The 13,135-nt window shown below is 39.4% G+C and overlaps 1 protein-coding gene across 1 annotated transcript; it reads right to left on the reverse strand.

Annotated features, from left to right (window-relative positions):
• Positions 1–7,256: 7,256 nt before the first annotated feature.
• Positions 7,257–12,881, reverse strand: LOC146072977 (uncharacterized). The gene is made up of 5 exons (XM_083180147.1): positions 12,711–12,881; positions 12,561–12,614; positions 12,321–12,473; positions 9,206–9,271; positions 7,257–7,459 (listed from the first exon to the last, which is right to left on the reverse strand). Exons 1-5 carry the CDS (start codon positions 12,879–12,881, stop codon positions 7,319–7,321), a joined length of 585 nt encoding a protein of 194 aa, XP_083036273.1. The 3' UTR covers positions 7,257–7,318.
• Positions 12,882–13,135: the final 254 nt, after the last annotated feature.

Below are 13,135 nucleotides of genomic sequence, written 5' to 3' on the forward strand. Positions count from 1 at the left end.
GGGCATCGGCATTGGCAGAAGACGTTGATGGCATATCATCATCATGTTCTGTGTCTTGACTAATGGCAGCAGCTTCAGCACTTAAAAAATAAAGATTTATATTTTGCAGTACCGATGTGCGGTGTGCACAAAGGTGAGTTGAGACTTATACTACCCTGGCCTGTTCCAGCTTAGTCACACAGCAGCAGACACAGAAAAATTGAAAAGGATTTTAAGGAATTTATTTACGTCAGTAACCCTTATTGTCCAAAAAAAATTTGATTATTTTGCAGCACCGATTATTTTGCAGCACCGGTGTGCACACAGATGAGACTTGTAGTACCCTGTCCCAGCTAACAGTCACACAGCAACAGACACAGAAACATTTAAAAGGATTTTAAAGAATTTATTTACGTCAGTAACCCTTATTGTCCCCAAAAAATTGATTATTTTGCAGCACCGGTGTGCACACAGGTGAGGTGAGACTTGTAGTACCCTCTCCCAGCTAACAGTCACACAGCAGCAGACACAGAAATTTTTTAAAGGATTTTAAGGAATTTATTTACGTCAGTAACCCTTATTGTCCAAAAAAATTAGATTATTTGGTACTTGTTTCCTAGCACGGCCACAATCTTGGGCATCGTGTACCTTTAAGTTAAGGTACACGATGCCCGCGATGGACCCGATTTCCTTTGAAATCAGGTCCATTTTGCCGGCAAAGGGAAAATCGCGGGCATCGCGTCGGTCGCGACCATTAACATTGGCCCCGACGCGACCGACGCGATGCCCGCGATTTTGCCATAGGCTTCAATGTTAAAATATTTTTTAACATTGAAATCGGGAGCATCGCGTCGGTCTTGTGCCATTATAATGGCACAAGGTGAGATGGACTTGATTAAGTTCATCTCACATAGTAAAAAATGTGAAATGGGCCAATATGACCCATTTCACATTATATATGTCCCCGTCATCACCCCACAATTGACGTGAACCCGAAGCGTGACGAGCGCAGCGAGCCCGCGAGGGGCGGCGGTGCACGTCCTCCGACCTTTTCATTCCCCTACTATCCATGTCGGCGTGGAGTTGAGAATATAAAGTGTGGCAAGTGCAGCGAGCCACCGAGCCCGAAGCCCGTGAGGGGACGCGTATACCTGTGAAGTTATACGCGTCCCCTCGCGGGGCTCGCTGCGCTCGCCACGCTTCGGGCTCGGTGGCTCGCTGCGCTCGCCACGCTTCGGGCTCGTGGCTCGCTTCGCTCGCCACACTTTATATTCTCAACTCCAAGCCGACGTGGATAGTAGGGGAATGAAAAGGTCGGAGGACGCGCACCGCCGCCCCTCGTGGGCTCGCTGCACTCGCCACGCTTCGGGTTCACGTCAATCGTGGGGTGGGGTTTACGGTGTAAAATTGGGGGTGTAGGGAATGTTTTACATTGAATCCAATGTAAAATCGGGTCCCAGGGACCCTATTCACATTTGATTAAATGAAAAAATCGGGTCGGTCGCATCGCATGCGACCAAATCGCATGCGATGCGACCGACGCAATATTTCCGACACGACCACCCCGATGGAGATCGGTGTGGCCGTGCTAGGGAACAAGTACCGATTATTTTGCAGTACCGGTGTGCACACAGGTGAGGTGAGACTTGCAGTACTCTGGGTACTTTTTTCCTAGCACGGTGCCCATCGCATACCATACTTAGTAGTGTGCGATGCGTGCAATGCGATATTCATGTTAAATTAACAGGAGTGCTGATGGGTGCTTGCAATGTTAAATGCATCCCCATTGTCAATGCCACCCCCACTATCAACGCCAACCCGAAACGTGGTGACATTTTTAAACCCCCACTATCCATGTCGGCGTGGAGTTGATTTTAGAAAGTGTGGCAAGCGCAGTGAGCCACCAAGCCCGAAGCGTGGCGAGCGGACGCGGAATACGAGCCCGAAGCATGGCGAGTGCGGAATACATGTAAAGTAATTTGTGTCCCCTCACGGGTCTCGCTGCTCTTGCCACGCTTCGGGCTTGGTGGCTCGCTGTGCTCGCCACACTATCTAAAATCAACTCCACGCCGACGTGGATAGTGGGGGTATGAAAAGGTCGGAGGCTACTTAACGCCACCCCTCGCAGGCTTGCTGCGCTCGCCACGCTTCGGGTTGGCATTACCAATGGGGGTGCATTTAACATTGAAAGCACCCATCATGCAATGCGATTGTATAACATGTACTACGATCAAAATATTGGGCGCCATGCTAGGAAACAAGTACCATACTCTGTCCCAGCTAACAGTCACACAGCAGCAGACACAGTTGTCCCAAAAAATTTGATTATTTTACAGCACCGATTATTTTGAAGCACCGGTGTGCACACAGGTAAGGTGAGACCTGTAGTACCCTCTCCCAGCTAACAGTCACACAGCTGCAGACACAGAAAAATTGAAAAGGATTTTAACCCCTTCCCGACATATGACGTATATTTACGTCATATGTCGGTTGCGGGGGAATCAAGCCAGCTCACGGAGTGAGCTGGCTTGAATGAGAGCAGGTAATGGCTGTATATTACATCCAGGTCCCTGCTCTCACGGCCACGAGCGGCGAGTTCGCCGATCGTGGCCGTTTAACCCTTTAAGCACCGCGGGCAAAGCGCCCGCAGTGCTTAAATAGCTGATCGGAGGGGGGGCGCCCCCCTCCGGCGCCGATCGGGGCCCCCCGCAGCGAGATCGGAGGGTGCCGATCGGTTGCCATGGTAGCCAGGGGTCTAATGTAGACCCCTGTGCTGGCCGTGTATGCATACCTATTACATCCTGCCTCAGGCAGGATGTAATAGGAAGTGCATAAAATCACTACGTTCAGCCATAGAGCTCTATGGCTGAACCTAGTACAGGCGATCGCGCCCCCTAGTGGTCAAGTACACTAGGGGGCCTTGTAGTAAAAGTAAAAAAAAAAAAAAAATAAAGTTTAAAAATAAAAAAAATAAAAATATTAAAAGTTCAAATCACCCCCCTTTCCCCATTTCCCAAATAAAAATAAATAAAAAATAAAAAAAATAAACATATTTGGTATCGCCGCGTTCCTAAAAGTCCGATCTATTAAAATATAACATTAGTTATCCCGCACGGTTAAAGGCGTAAGCGGAAAATAATCCCCAACGCCAAAACTAAGTTTTTTGGTCGCATCGCCTACCCCAAAAAAAATAGCTAAAAGAGATCAGAAAGTCGCCCATATCCCATAATGGTATTAATTAAAAAGTACACTTCAGCCCGCAAAAAATGAGCCCTCACCCAGGTCCGTAGATGGAAAAATAAAAAAGTTATAAGCCGCAGAACATGGCGATGCGACGCAAATTCGAAAAACCGTAACATATTCTATTTTTTTTTTTAGTCGTAAAACGTAACGAAAACTATAGAAGTTTGGTATCACCGGAATCGTAACGACCCATAGAATAAAGATAACCCATCATTTTAAACGAACTATGAACTCCAAAAAAACCGTAACCAGCGCAAAATTGTGGAATTGCGTTTTTTTTTCTTTTTACCCCACATTTAATTATTTCCTGATTCCCCAGAATATTATACGGTATAGTAAATGGTACCATTAGAAAGTACAACTTGTCCCGCAAAAAAAAGCCCTCATGTGTCTATATAGCCGGAAAATTAAAAAAGTTACGCTTATTTGAACGCAAGGAGGAAAAAAAAAAAAAAATTACCATAAAAGGCAATGTCGGGAAGGGGTTAAGGAATTCATTTACGTCAGTAACCCTTATTGTCTGAAAAAATAAGATTGATTATTTTCCAGCACCGATTATTTTGCAGCACCAGTGTGCACACAGGTGAGGTGAGACTTGTGGTACCCTCTCCCAGCTAACAGTCACACAGCAGAAGACACAGAAATGTTTTAAAGGATTATTAAGATGTCAGTAACCCCTTTATTGTAAAATAAAAATGATATTTTGCAATTTGCACCAACGTGCGGCTTGTACAGGCGAGGTGAAACTTGTAGAACCCTCTCCCGGCCTACACATACAGCAGCAGACACAGAAATTTTTTAAAGGATTATTAATAAGTCAGTATATTTATTAACCCCTTTATTCTAAAATTAAAATTACATTTTGCAATTTGCACTGACGTGTGGCCTGCACAGGTGAGGTGAGACTTGTAGTACCCTGTTCCAGCTTAGTCACATAGCAGCAGACATAGAAAAATTTAAAAGGATTATATTATTAAGGAATTTGGTGGTAGGGAGTGGAAATGGAGGACAGGTAAATCAATCTATATGAGACACAGGCAAAGACTACAGGGATAAATATATAATATACAGCACAGACTCTGTCAGTGTACCACCCCACTACACTACACTACACTACACTAACACAGTCAGACTCAGCAGGTTGTCACTATCAGCAGTGTAGTAGTTAAAACTACTACACCAGGCAGGTTGAACTTGTCACTATCAGCAGTGTAGTAGTTAAAACTATTATACCACGCAGGATGCACAGCGGGGTGGGAGAGTGAGTACGCAGGTAGGCACCAGGGAAGACAGCCAGAGGTGAACACAGTTCAATCTCCTAGACTGGAGTTGATTTTTATATAAAATGAACTCCACGCCGACGTAGATAGTGGGGGGTATGAAAAGGTTGGAGGACGCGTACCGCCACCCCTCACGGGCTCGCAGCGCTCGCCACGCTTCGGGTTCACGTTCATAGTGGGGATGGCGTGGGGGTGCATTTAACATTGTAAGCCCCCATTAGGGTGCTTATACAATTTAACATCGCTTTGCATCGCATTGTATGGCATTGTATGCCATATACAATGGTATACAATTTTAAATTGTATACCATCGGGTGCCAATCACGTCGCATCGCATACCATCGCATGCCTTATGGTCTGCGATGTGATGGGCGCCGTGATAGTACACAAGAACCCTAAAATGTATTAAATTAGCTTGACAGGGTGGCTCACATAAATTTGGTGCAGCACACCTCACGAGGCCACATACAGTAGCCAACCTGCAAAATAAAAATTGGATGCTTCCAATCAAGTTTTACCACATTTACTGATTATTTCCTACAAATTCCATATTGGACACTTGGTAGATTTGTCTCAATATACAGGGATTAAAGGAAGGACTTGAGAAAGCAATTACATTTGTATTGGATGCAACAGCATTTTCTGGCCTGCATAGGTGAATATGAGCTCTTTTACTCAAGTAAAGTTCTAAAGTTATTATAGATTTTGGGTGGTATGCACTAAAGCAAAAATGTGTTAAAAAACACATCATCCTGGTTCTTACCGCAATTGCGTATGCACTAAAGCCCGCATCCATCGCCAGCAAAAGTTTGCGATACCTATAGAAGCCTATGGGCTTCTTTCCACAGCGCTGTTTGAAGGTTCTGTCACAGATCCCTCCCAGCATGCCCCACGGCCGGCGCCATCAGCTCTTCCTTTGAGTTAATAATCGCATATGTTAGTGCCTATAGAATTATTAAGAATGGAGAAGCAGGTGAATGCCGGCGATGTGGGGTGGCGGATGTGAGTGCATCCCCCCTAATATGTTAATGAATGGAGACCAACAAATAACAAGCCACAGTTCAAATTAAATTTATTATTATTTTCATAAATCTTAAGAGAATAAAATATTAACATAAAGGATAAAATTTTTAGTAATACAATCATAAATATGCAAATCCTCAATTAGAAGTTATTGTTCTTATAAAATATCTGGAATTGGACTTGTATAATAATTTAGCCACTTAAAATAATTAATAAAATACATAAATAACAATGTCACATAAATATGTAAAATATGTATGCAATATTCATACTTTTTAAGAGTAACAATAGTTTACACAGTAAGATGTAGTATATAATGTATTTGCTGGTCAGGCAAGATCAGGATGCTACAAAAGCCTAGTCAAAGTCAGTAAAGTGGGTCATGTGGACTTTAGCCAGGTGCACATGGGGCGTTATGCTTGCCGGCTGGACCGAAATATTGCGCATGTCGCTTACACGGTCGCTTGCGACAACTCTAGGTTTGATGTGCTGGACATCAAACCTAGCAACATCGCAACAGACACCATGTTAATGAAGTACAGAACAGTGATTGTTCTGTCTTTCATTAACATCGCTCCAGTGTGTACATGTGATCTGGGCTGATGAGGATGTTTGAACGACTTCCTCTCGCTCTTGTATGTACCTGGCTTTTGTCAAAGAAATCATACCAGAATTTAATTTAGCCAGAACATTTTTGGTAGATAAAATTTATAATTTTACTGCATTATTATATTCCTAATTTGAAATGGCAAATTCATTGTGCCTAAGCCCAATTACAAGAAATCAGTTCTAACTATGGAAGTTAAATCGCTGGTTCATATTAAAACGTAATAATTTCACACTCTATTGGAGGAATTTAATTAGCAGCAGTAATTTACCACAGGTGAAAAAGGATGGTAGACTCTGGTTTCAATACACGGGATTATTCAGTAGCAGTCCCTTTTATAGCCTGGCAAATTACCCTGTTAATGCGTGATAAGCTTTAGTATCTTGCATAAGTTTCCTTTGGGTTAACACATTTGCAGCACCCACAAAAAGGACATTTAATGCAGATCTCTTTTCAAGCCTGCTCAGACTCAAAAAGAAACCCTCAATATCTGAAGCCTGATGCAGGCTCTAATTGAATAGCCATGCTGATTCAATTAGACTGCAATAAATTACACAGCTAATTGAATTCACCCTACATCTATTTAAAAAAAATTGTTAGTGCACAGTCTCTAATCATTATACATATTTAGATTAGTGCTTTACTGGTCAGTAGACCAATGGGATAATGTTACTATGATTTGTCAATACTGCATTTTGGTTAATATGAAATATTAAATGATGATACAAGTTGACCCATATTATTTGAATAAATATACATAAATATACTTAAACATGAGTATTATTGAACAACATGACTTAGAGTTTATCAACAGAAATCAATGTGGAGGTGATATATATATATATATATATATATATCACTGTTGGCAGCACACCTATAGCACGGATACTGTCTCCGGTGCCTTCCAGGTCACTCTGAACAGATACAAGCAGTGGGGGGCGGCGGCACTCAGATAAATAATCAGGCAAAGACGCTGATCCCAGACTGCGTCTTTGCCTGATTATTTATCTGAGTGCCGCATATATAAATATATATATATATATATATATATATAAATACCTTAAATTAAATATGTTATAAGTGCTTCAAGTAAAGGTCTAAAATTCAAAATATGTGCACATACTGTAATAAAATTTTGTTTAAATAATGTTTAAATGATGTACTTAATTTACATTGCGTATTGCTTCTACTTTTCTACAGTTGGAATTGTCACTGTTGAAAGATGTGAAAGCACCTTTTCTCTGAATTCATGAAAAAATATATTAATCCATTTCAGAAGTGTCGTCATTTCACCAATGGCTTTTTGCAATCTCTTCTCTTTATTAATCTACAAAAAATACATAGAATTGTAATAATCAAATCAAACATCCAAGTGCTTTAACTTCAACCTCTCGAAAATTCTGTGTTTATAATTGTTATTATTGTTAAGATTTTATAGAGTTTATAGATAAAAATGTAAAATAATACCACTTGAGAAGCTGATAAATTATTTATACAGGATCAAATTATGTCTTCTGAGTTTATGGGGGGAAATCAATTAAGTGCCTTTTTTTGGCCTAGCCGAAACAGACTTTGGCGACAGGGGGCGTGGCTACATGGCAATGCTGCATTAGCAAGACACGCCCCCATTATCCATCACTATGGGGGCATGTCCCATCACTGCTGGACATTACTGCCTGCAGGTGGCACAGCAGGACAGTCCCAAAAAAAATGGAACTATCCCATTAAAATTGTTGGAAGTTATGTGTGTATCAGATTCAGGATTGAGCCAACAACCTGTATTATTCTCAGATAATTAGAAATACAATTTCAAGCAGTATAAATTTTCTAAGAAATTTGCCTAAATCATATAAACTGTGAACACAACATTTAAAATGTGGAGATTTAGTGAGCGGCCATGCTAGGTCACATAAAGTTATGATGTGTTTGCTGTGCCTAAAGCATAAACATGTAATACAAATTTAAAAAGGTAAGGATCTCAATGTCTAACCTATTTCCATAGATAATAAATATTAACCAGAACTTTAAATCCAAAGCAAAATAAAACATATAGTATAGAACCGTCTAAATGGATGTGCATTTAATTTCTGTATCACCAACTGTCACATTATAAAAATGCACAGGTGACCTGGAATTCATGAACTGTGTGGGGGTCTTGAGAACCACTGCTCTAGAGGTTACGGAAAATATGCCCATACTTTAGGGCACCTTGATTCAAGAAACTTTGGGAGCCACTGCGCTAAATCAAAACCTGGTTTCATTAAAATCATACTCCAGTAATAGTCCCAGCTATTTAAAGGGTAATTATGAAATTACAGCAGAACATAGCCATCAGTGCAATTGCATTTGCACCATTAAGCAAGGTCGATGAATATTAATTTCTTCAAAAAACATTCATACTCTAGGAATATGTATGAAGTAATAAAGTGGAGAGAGATAAACTTCCAACCAATCAGCTCCTGTCATTTTTCAAGCATAGCCTCGAAGATGACAATTAGGAGATGATTGGGTAATACTTTATCTCTTTCAACTTCTCACGCCGAGGCCTAGTACATCTCCCCATATACAGAAACTTTACAGTTTAATCTTTAATATTGGGTTCAGAGAAGTCTTCTCGAGCTTCGGCAATACTGTACACCAATTACACATGCTTTTTGTAGCTAACCCCAGAGCCAGTGTGAACACATTAACCTACTTATTCTATAGTGCAGTAGTTCTCAAACTCGGTCCTTAGGATTCACGTTTTTCAGGTCAACCAACAGGTGCACTCATTACTGACTGACACATTTTAAAAGATCCATATATGGAGCTAATTATTTCTCTTGATTCTTTGAGAAGACCAGCAAAACATGCACTGTGTGGGGTCCCGAGGACCGACTTTGAGAACCTGTTCTATACAGTATAGATATAGGTATAACTGCACTTCATTCATGCCATACTTTAGTGAATTTAATGTATTATACTGTACATCTGCAGACTCTATCGATGTTCTAACTGCTTTTTAAACTACACTATTTATTTCCATACTACTATAACTTTTCCTATACAGAAAGCATTATTTTTAATTGCTCACCTTTCTAAATGTATGCTTTAATGCTTTCACATTTTCTGTTTCTTCATTTGATTCACATTTGATTGCCTATGAAAAATAAAATAAATAGTGTAATTTATTAGTGCAATTAGATTAACATTTTCTTATTACACAAGCATATAACATCATCCTAGCCTATAATGTGCGGAATACAATTAGCCGCGGTAAATTACCATGACGAATGGCTCACAAAGCATAATCACAATAACCAGCCCTTGGGAGTGGAATTGATCCCGTGTGTTATCTCCTGAATATGAGACTTTTTTTTCCCCCGGCTATAATTGCATTTTCTGATAATTATAAATCAAGCTAAAATGGCAATACAGATGGAGCCGGCTTTATCCTTGCAGTGGATGGCATTTCTACCGCCATCCACGCCGGCGGCTGGCTCCCACCAAGGGGCGCGCACGCACGAGACGCCCTCACGCACCGTGGCAATGGAGCTTGGCAAGGGTCCCTGATGCCTCCCCCACCGTCTCCACCGGTCCCCCACGCTGCCACGACCCCCCCAAACTGGGCAGCGTCTCCCCGAAGCAGAGACGGGCAGGGAGACGCTACCCAGCAGCCGTGATACTGGGATGCACGTGCGCATGAGATGCAGGCGCGTCCCTGTCTCTCTCGCCGGCGCTCGCCAGCTCAAGGGATCTGGCGAGCGCCAGCCAAAGACAAGCCCTGCTCCATCTATATAAGTCTGTTTGTTTTTCTTTTGCTGAAAGGTTACCATGTTAATAGGATACCCCCAAAAATGTAAATGCTAAAGTTAAATAGTATACATAGGTACTGTATGTGCAAGTAAATGTTCTAGGAATACCAAGTGTTACACATTTATCACATAGTGTACTGCTTTAAGGTACCTTTTGCTTAAATGTTAAATATATGTTACTACTGTTATTTGTCAAAATGGAAATCTGGTATACTTTGCCTCCATCTGAATAGTAAAGAGCATTTACTATTTAGTAGGAAAAATGTATAGTAAGTCATTAAAAAAAACACCTGCATTTTGGGCCCACCTACAATGATCTGCATGTATCTTGCTCACTGATAATATGAATCACATGTGTTCATCAAAATAGAATATTAAAATATGACTAGGGTACAAAGACCCTAAAAAATCTACAGGATTAAATTCAGTAAAAGCTGACAACAACGAAAAGCTGAAAACAATGGAGTAATGTATCATCTAAACTAGGCTATCTTATAAAAAAATGGAGTTATGACAACTTGTTTTCTAGGAAACAGAAGTAACATAATAATAATTATAATAATTATAATAATATTTTATATAGCGCTCTTTCTCGAATACCACTTAACAGATAACATGAACATTATACAGTAGAGAAACAATGAAATACAGAAAATATTTTCATAAAATACAAAGTGCATGGGGAAACTAAAGGTACTGCTAATGGTCCTTCATCAACAGATTGCAGTAATCAAGTAGGGCAGTATGTTATATTAGAAGCATTTTTGGGTAAATGAGTACCTTCTGCAGATAACACCTAATGCATCCTCAATGATAGAATCATGTGTAAAGTCTGAGCAATTTAGAACTTATAGTATAGAAGACATCAACATCTTACTGAAGGGTAGTTGACGAACGTTAGTGTAAAAGTGTAAATGTCTAATAACTCCTAATATCAACCACTATCAGCGGGTTGATGTGGGTTACTTCACATTGCAGCTTTGTATATACAATATGTTGATAAATTGTCCCTTATTTTGACATTATTTTCCTATTTTCCTATTGCATTGGTCCCAGATAAAGTTCTAAAAGTGGACCTACACCAGAACACTACACGTGTGCCCGACAGAGCAAAGAAAACACAACTGGAGTATTAAAAAGGTATGAATGATGTCTAAGGTAAAAAGAAAACATCAATGTCACATATAGTATTGGTGTAAGGTAATAAAGTATTTAGTGCTGCAAGTCTAGCGGCAAACAAGAATGGCAGATTTCCACCTGCTAGTCTTAATAAAGGATTCAAAATGCAGTTTTGTAAAATAGACTTTTCAATTTAAAGGTGAAAAACAATCTGTTCTCTTTCAGTATTGATATATCTGGTAATGTCTCCGTTACATTTATATTAATTTATTAATTAGTTAACTAATTAATTAATTAATTCAAAATCCCTACAGTTCTAAAAATAGTCTTGTCAATTTGGTTAAACAGGTATATCTACTGTACAGTACATTTTAAAATGTAGATCTTTAACAGCAAACCTTGCAATGTCGGACTAAAAACCTTGCAATGTCAGACTAATAAGGTCCAAACAAAACACATACACTGAATAAAGATGTATTGGTACAGTAAGCCGTTTTGGCTCATTGTCCTAAGTGCAGGATGAATTGATGCACACTTTATTTTTTGCATAAAATCTGCCTAAAAACTCTGAAACAGTCTAATTTATTTTCTACAAAGTAAAATATTTCTGACACCATATTTTCATATCCCTTTCCACACTATTCCACTTCCCTATACTGGGTACTGAACTGCTCATAATGTCCATTTACTGGATCTTAGTGGTGAATTATACTTCACTTTGAGACATTAAGCCAATAATTGTACTAATAATCCCTTGATTGTATTTTATAACCTCAGTATTAATATTACTGCCATCCCAATTACTCTACATATCATCCGTACATTTTTCATTGCTGTCACTTTACAAAGAGGAAGCCTGCAACCAGCATTAACATTAAACATGGACTCATCCTTACAGTATTGTCAGTTCTAGGCTGAAATAAGTAAAATACATGGGATACAAACATTCAATCTAGTAGACATTAAATAGAAAAAAAACGTAACCTGATAATGGCAGCATCCTCCTGGTTATGGTTTATGTGTATGCACTATATCATTTGTCCCACGGTTCCAGGCAGTTCAAGGGAAAATCGTTAGGAATATCGTACCATTTGCACTTTTGCATTATGTGTACCCAGCTTAAAGTTCTGATTTGTATCACACAATAGTGTTACATCAAGTGAAAGTGAAAGACATACATATTTTACAACACTTCGCTCATTTTCTAAACACCTTCTACAATCTCTGCTTTTCACTTTCAACCGTTAGATATAGATCTGGCTTCATTTCACTTACACAAATCTGCATCATGTCTTTGATGTTATTGAAGTCTTCATTAATACCATATTTCTCTGCTTCTTTCTGAACTTTGCCCACGGATAAGACCTCTTTTGAGTAAAATGACATCAGATGAAGTCTCGTGGAACAGTTTTGCTGTATTAGAGCAATAGGAAAATATTAGGCAAATGTTTCATTTGTGAATGATAAAAGAGCCACATTTAAATATTTACATTTTATTTTCATTGTTTTACTTACCATAAAATCATTCTTCAATGCATGAGTGAATAGTTTTTTGTTAATGATATTGTCCTGTTAAAACAAAAAAAAAGTATGTTTATAATAAATACCGTATGTATCCCATCCCTATATCAACATTCTATATGAGTTTACAATGTATTCACTTACTGGAAATAGTCTTTTGAACTCTGCAGTCTTGTTAAAGAGATTTTCATTGTCTTTCATTATTCTCCCAGCTTTGCATTCACTCTTAATAAGACTTCTGCTCTCGCAGGTAAGAATTAGTATTAGAGTAGTCAAATAGAGTGCTTGCATGAAAAGGCAAATGTTTCGCTTCATTCTAGATTATGGTTACTTGCCAACCAACGATTAAATAGCCAATTCTGGTAGCCTAACAAGCCCTTATGATGAGATTGTCGTTTGTATAGCCTCTCATTCTAGTGGGGTCAATTGTGTTTGTATTATATAGCTCATCTGACAGGTTTTGTGAAAATTCCCCTATTATCATTTATGACGTTTTTTTTTTAAGTCTGCATAGGTTTACCGTCAGAAAGCAAGAAAAACTTCTAAGAACTATGACCTTACCACAGTAT

This window comes from Crinia signifera, chromosome 4, assembly GCF_055691185.1.
Source record: "Crinia signifera chromosome 4, ASM5569118v1, whole genome shotgun sequence".
NCBI lineage: Eukaryota > Metazoa > Chordata > Amphibia > Anura > Myobatrachidae > Crinia > Crinia signifera.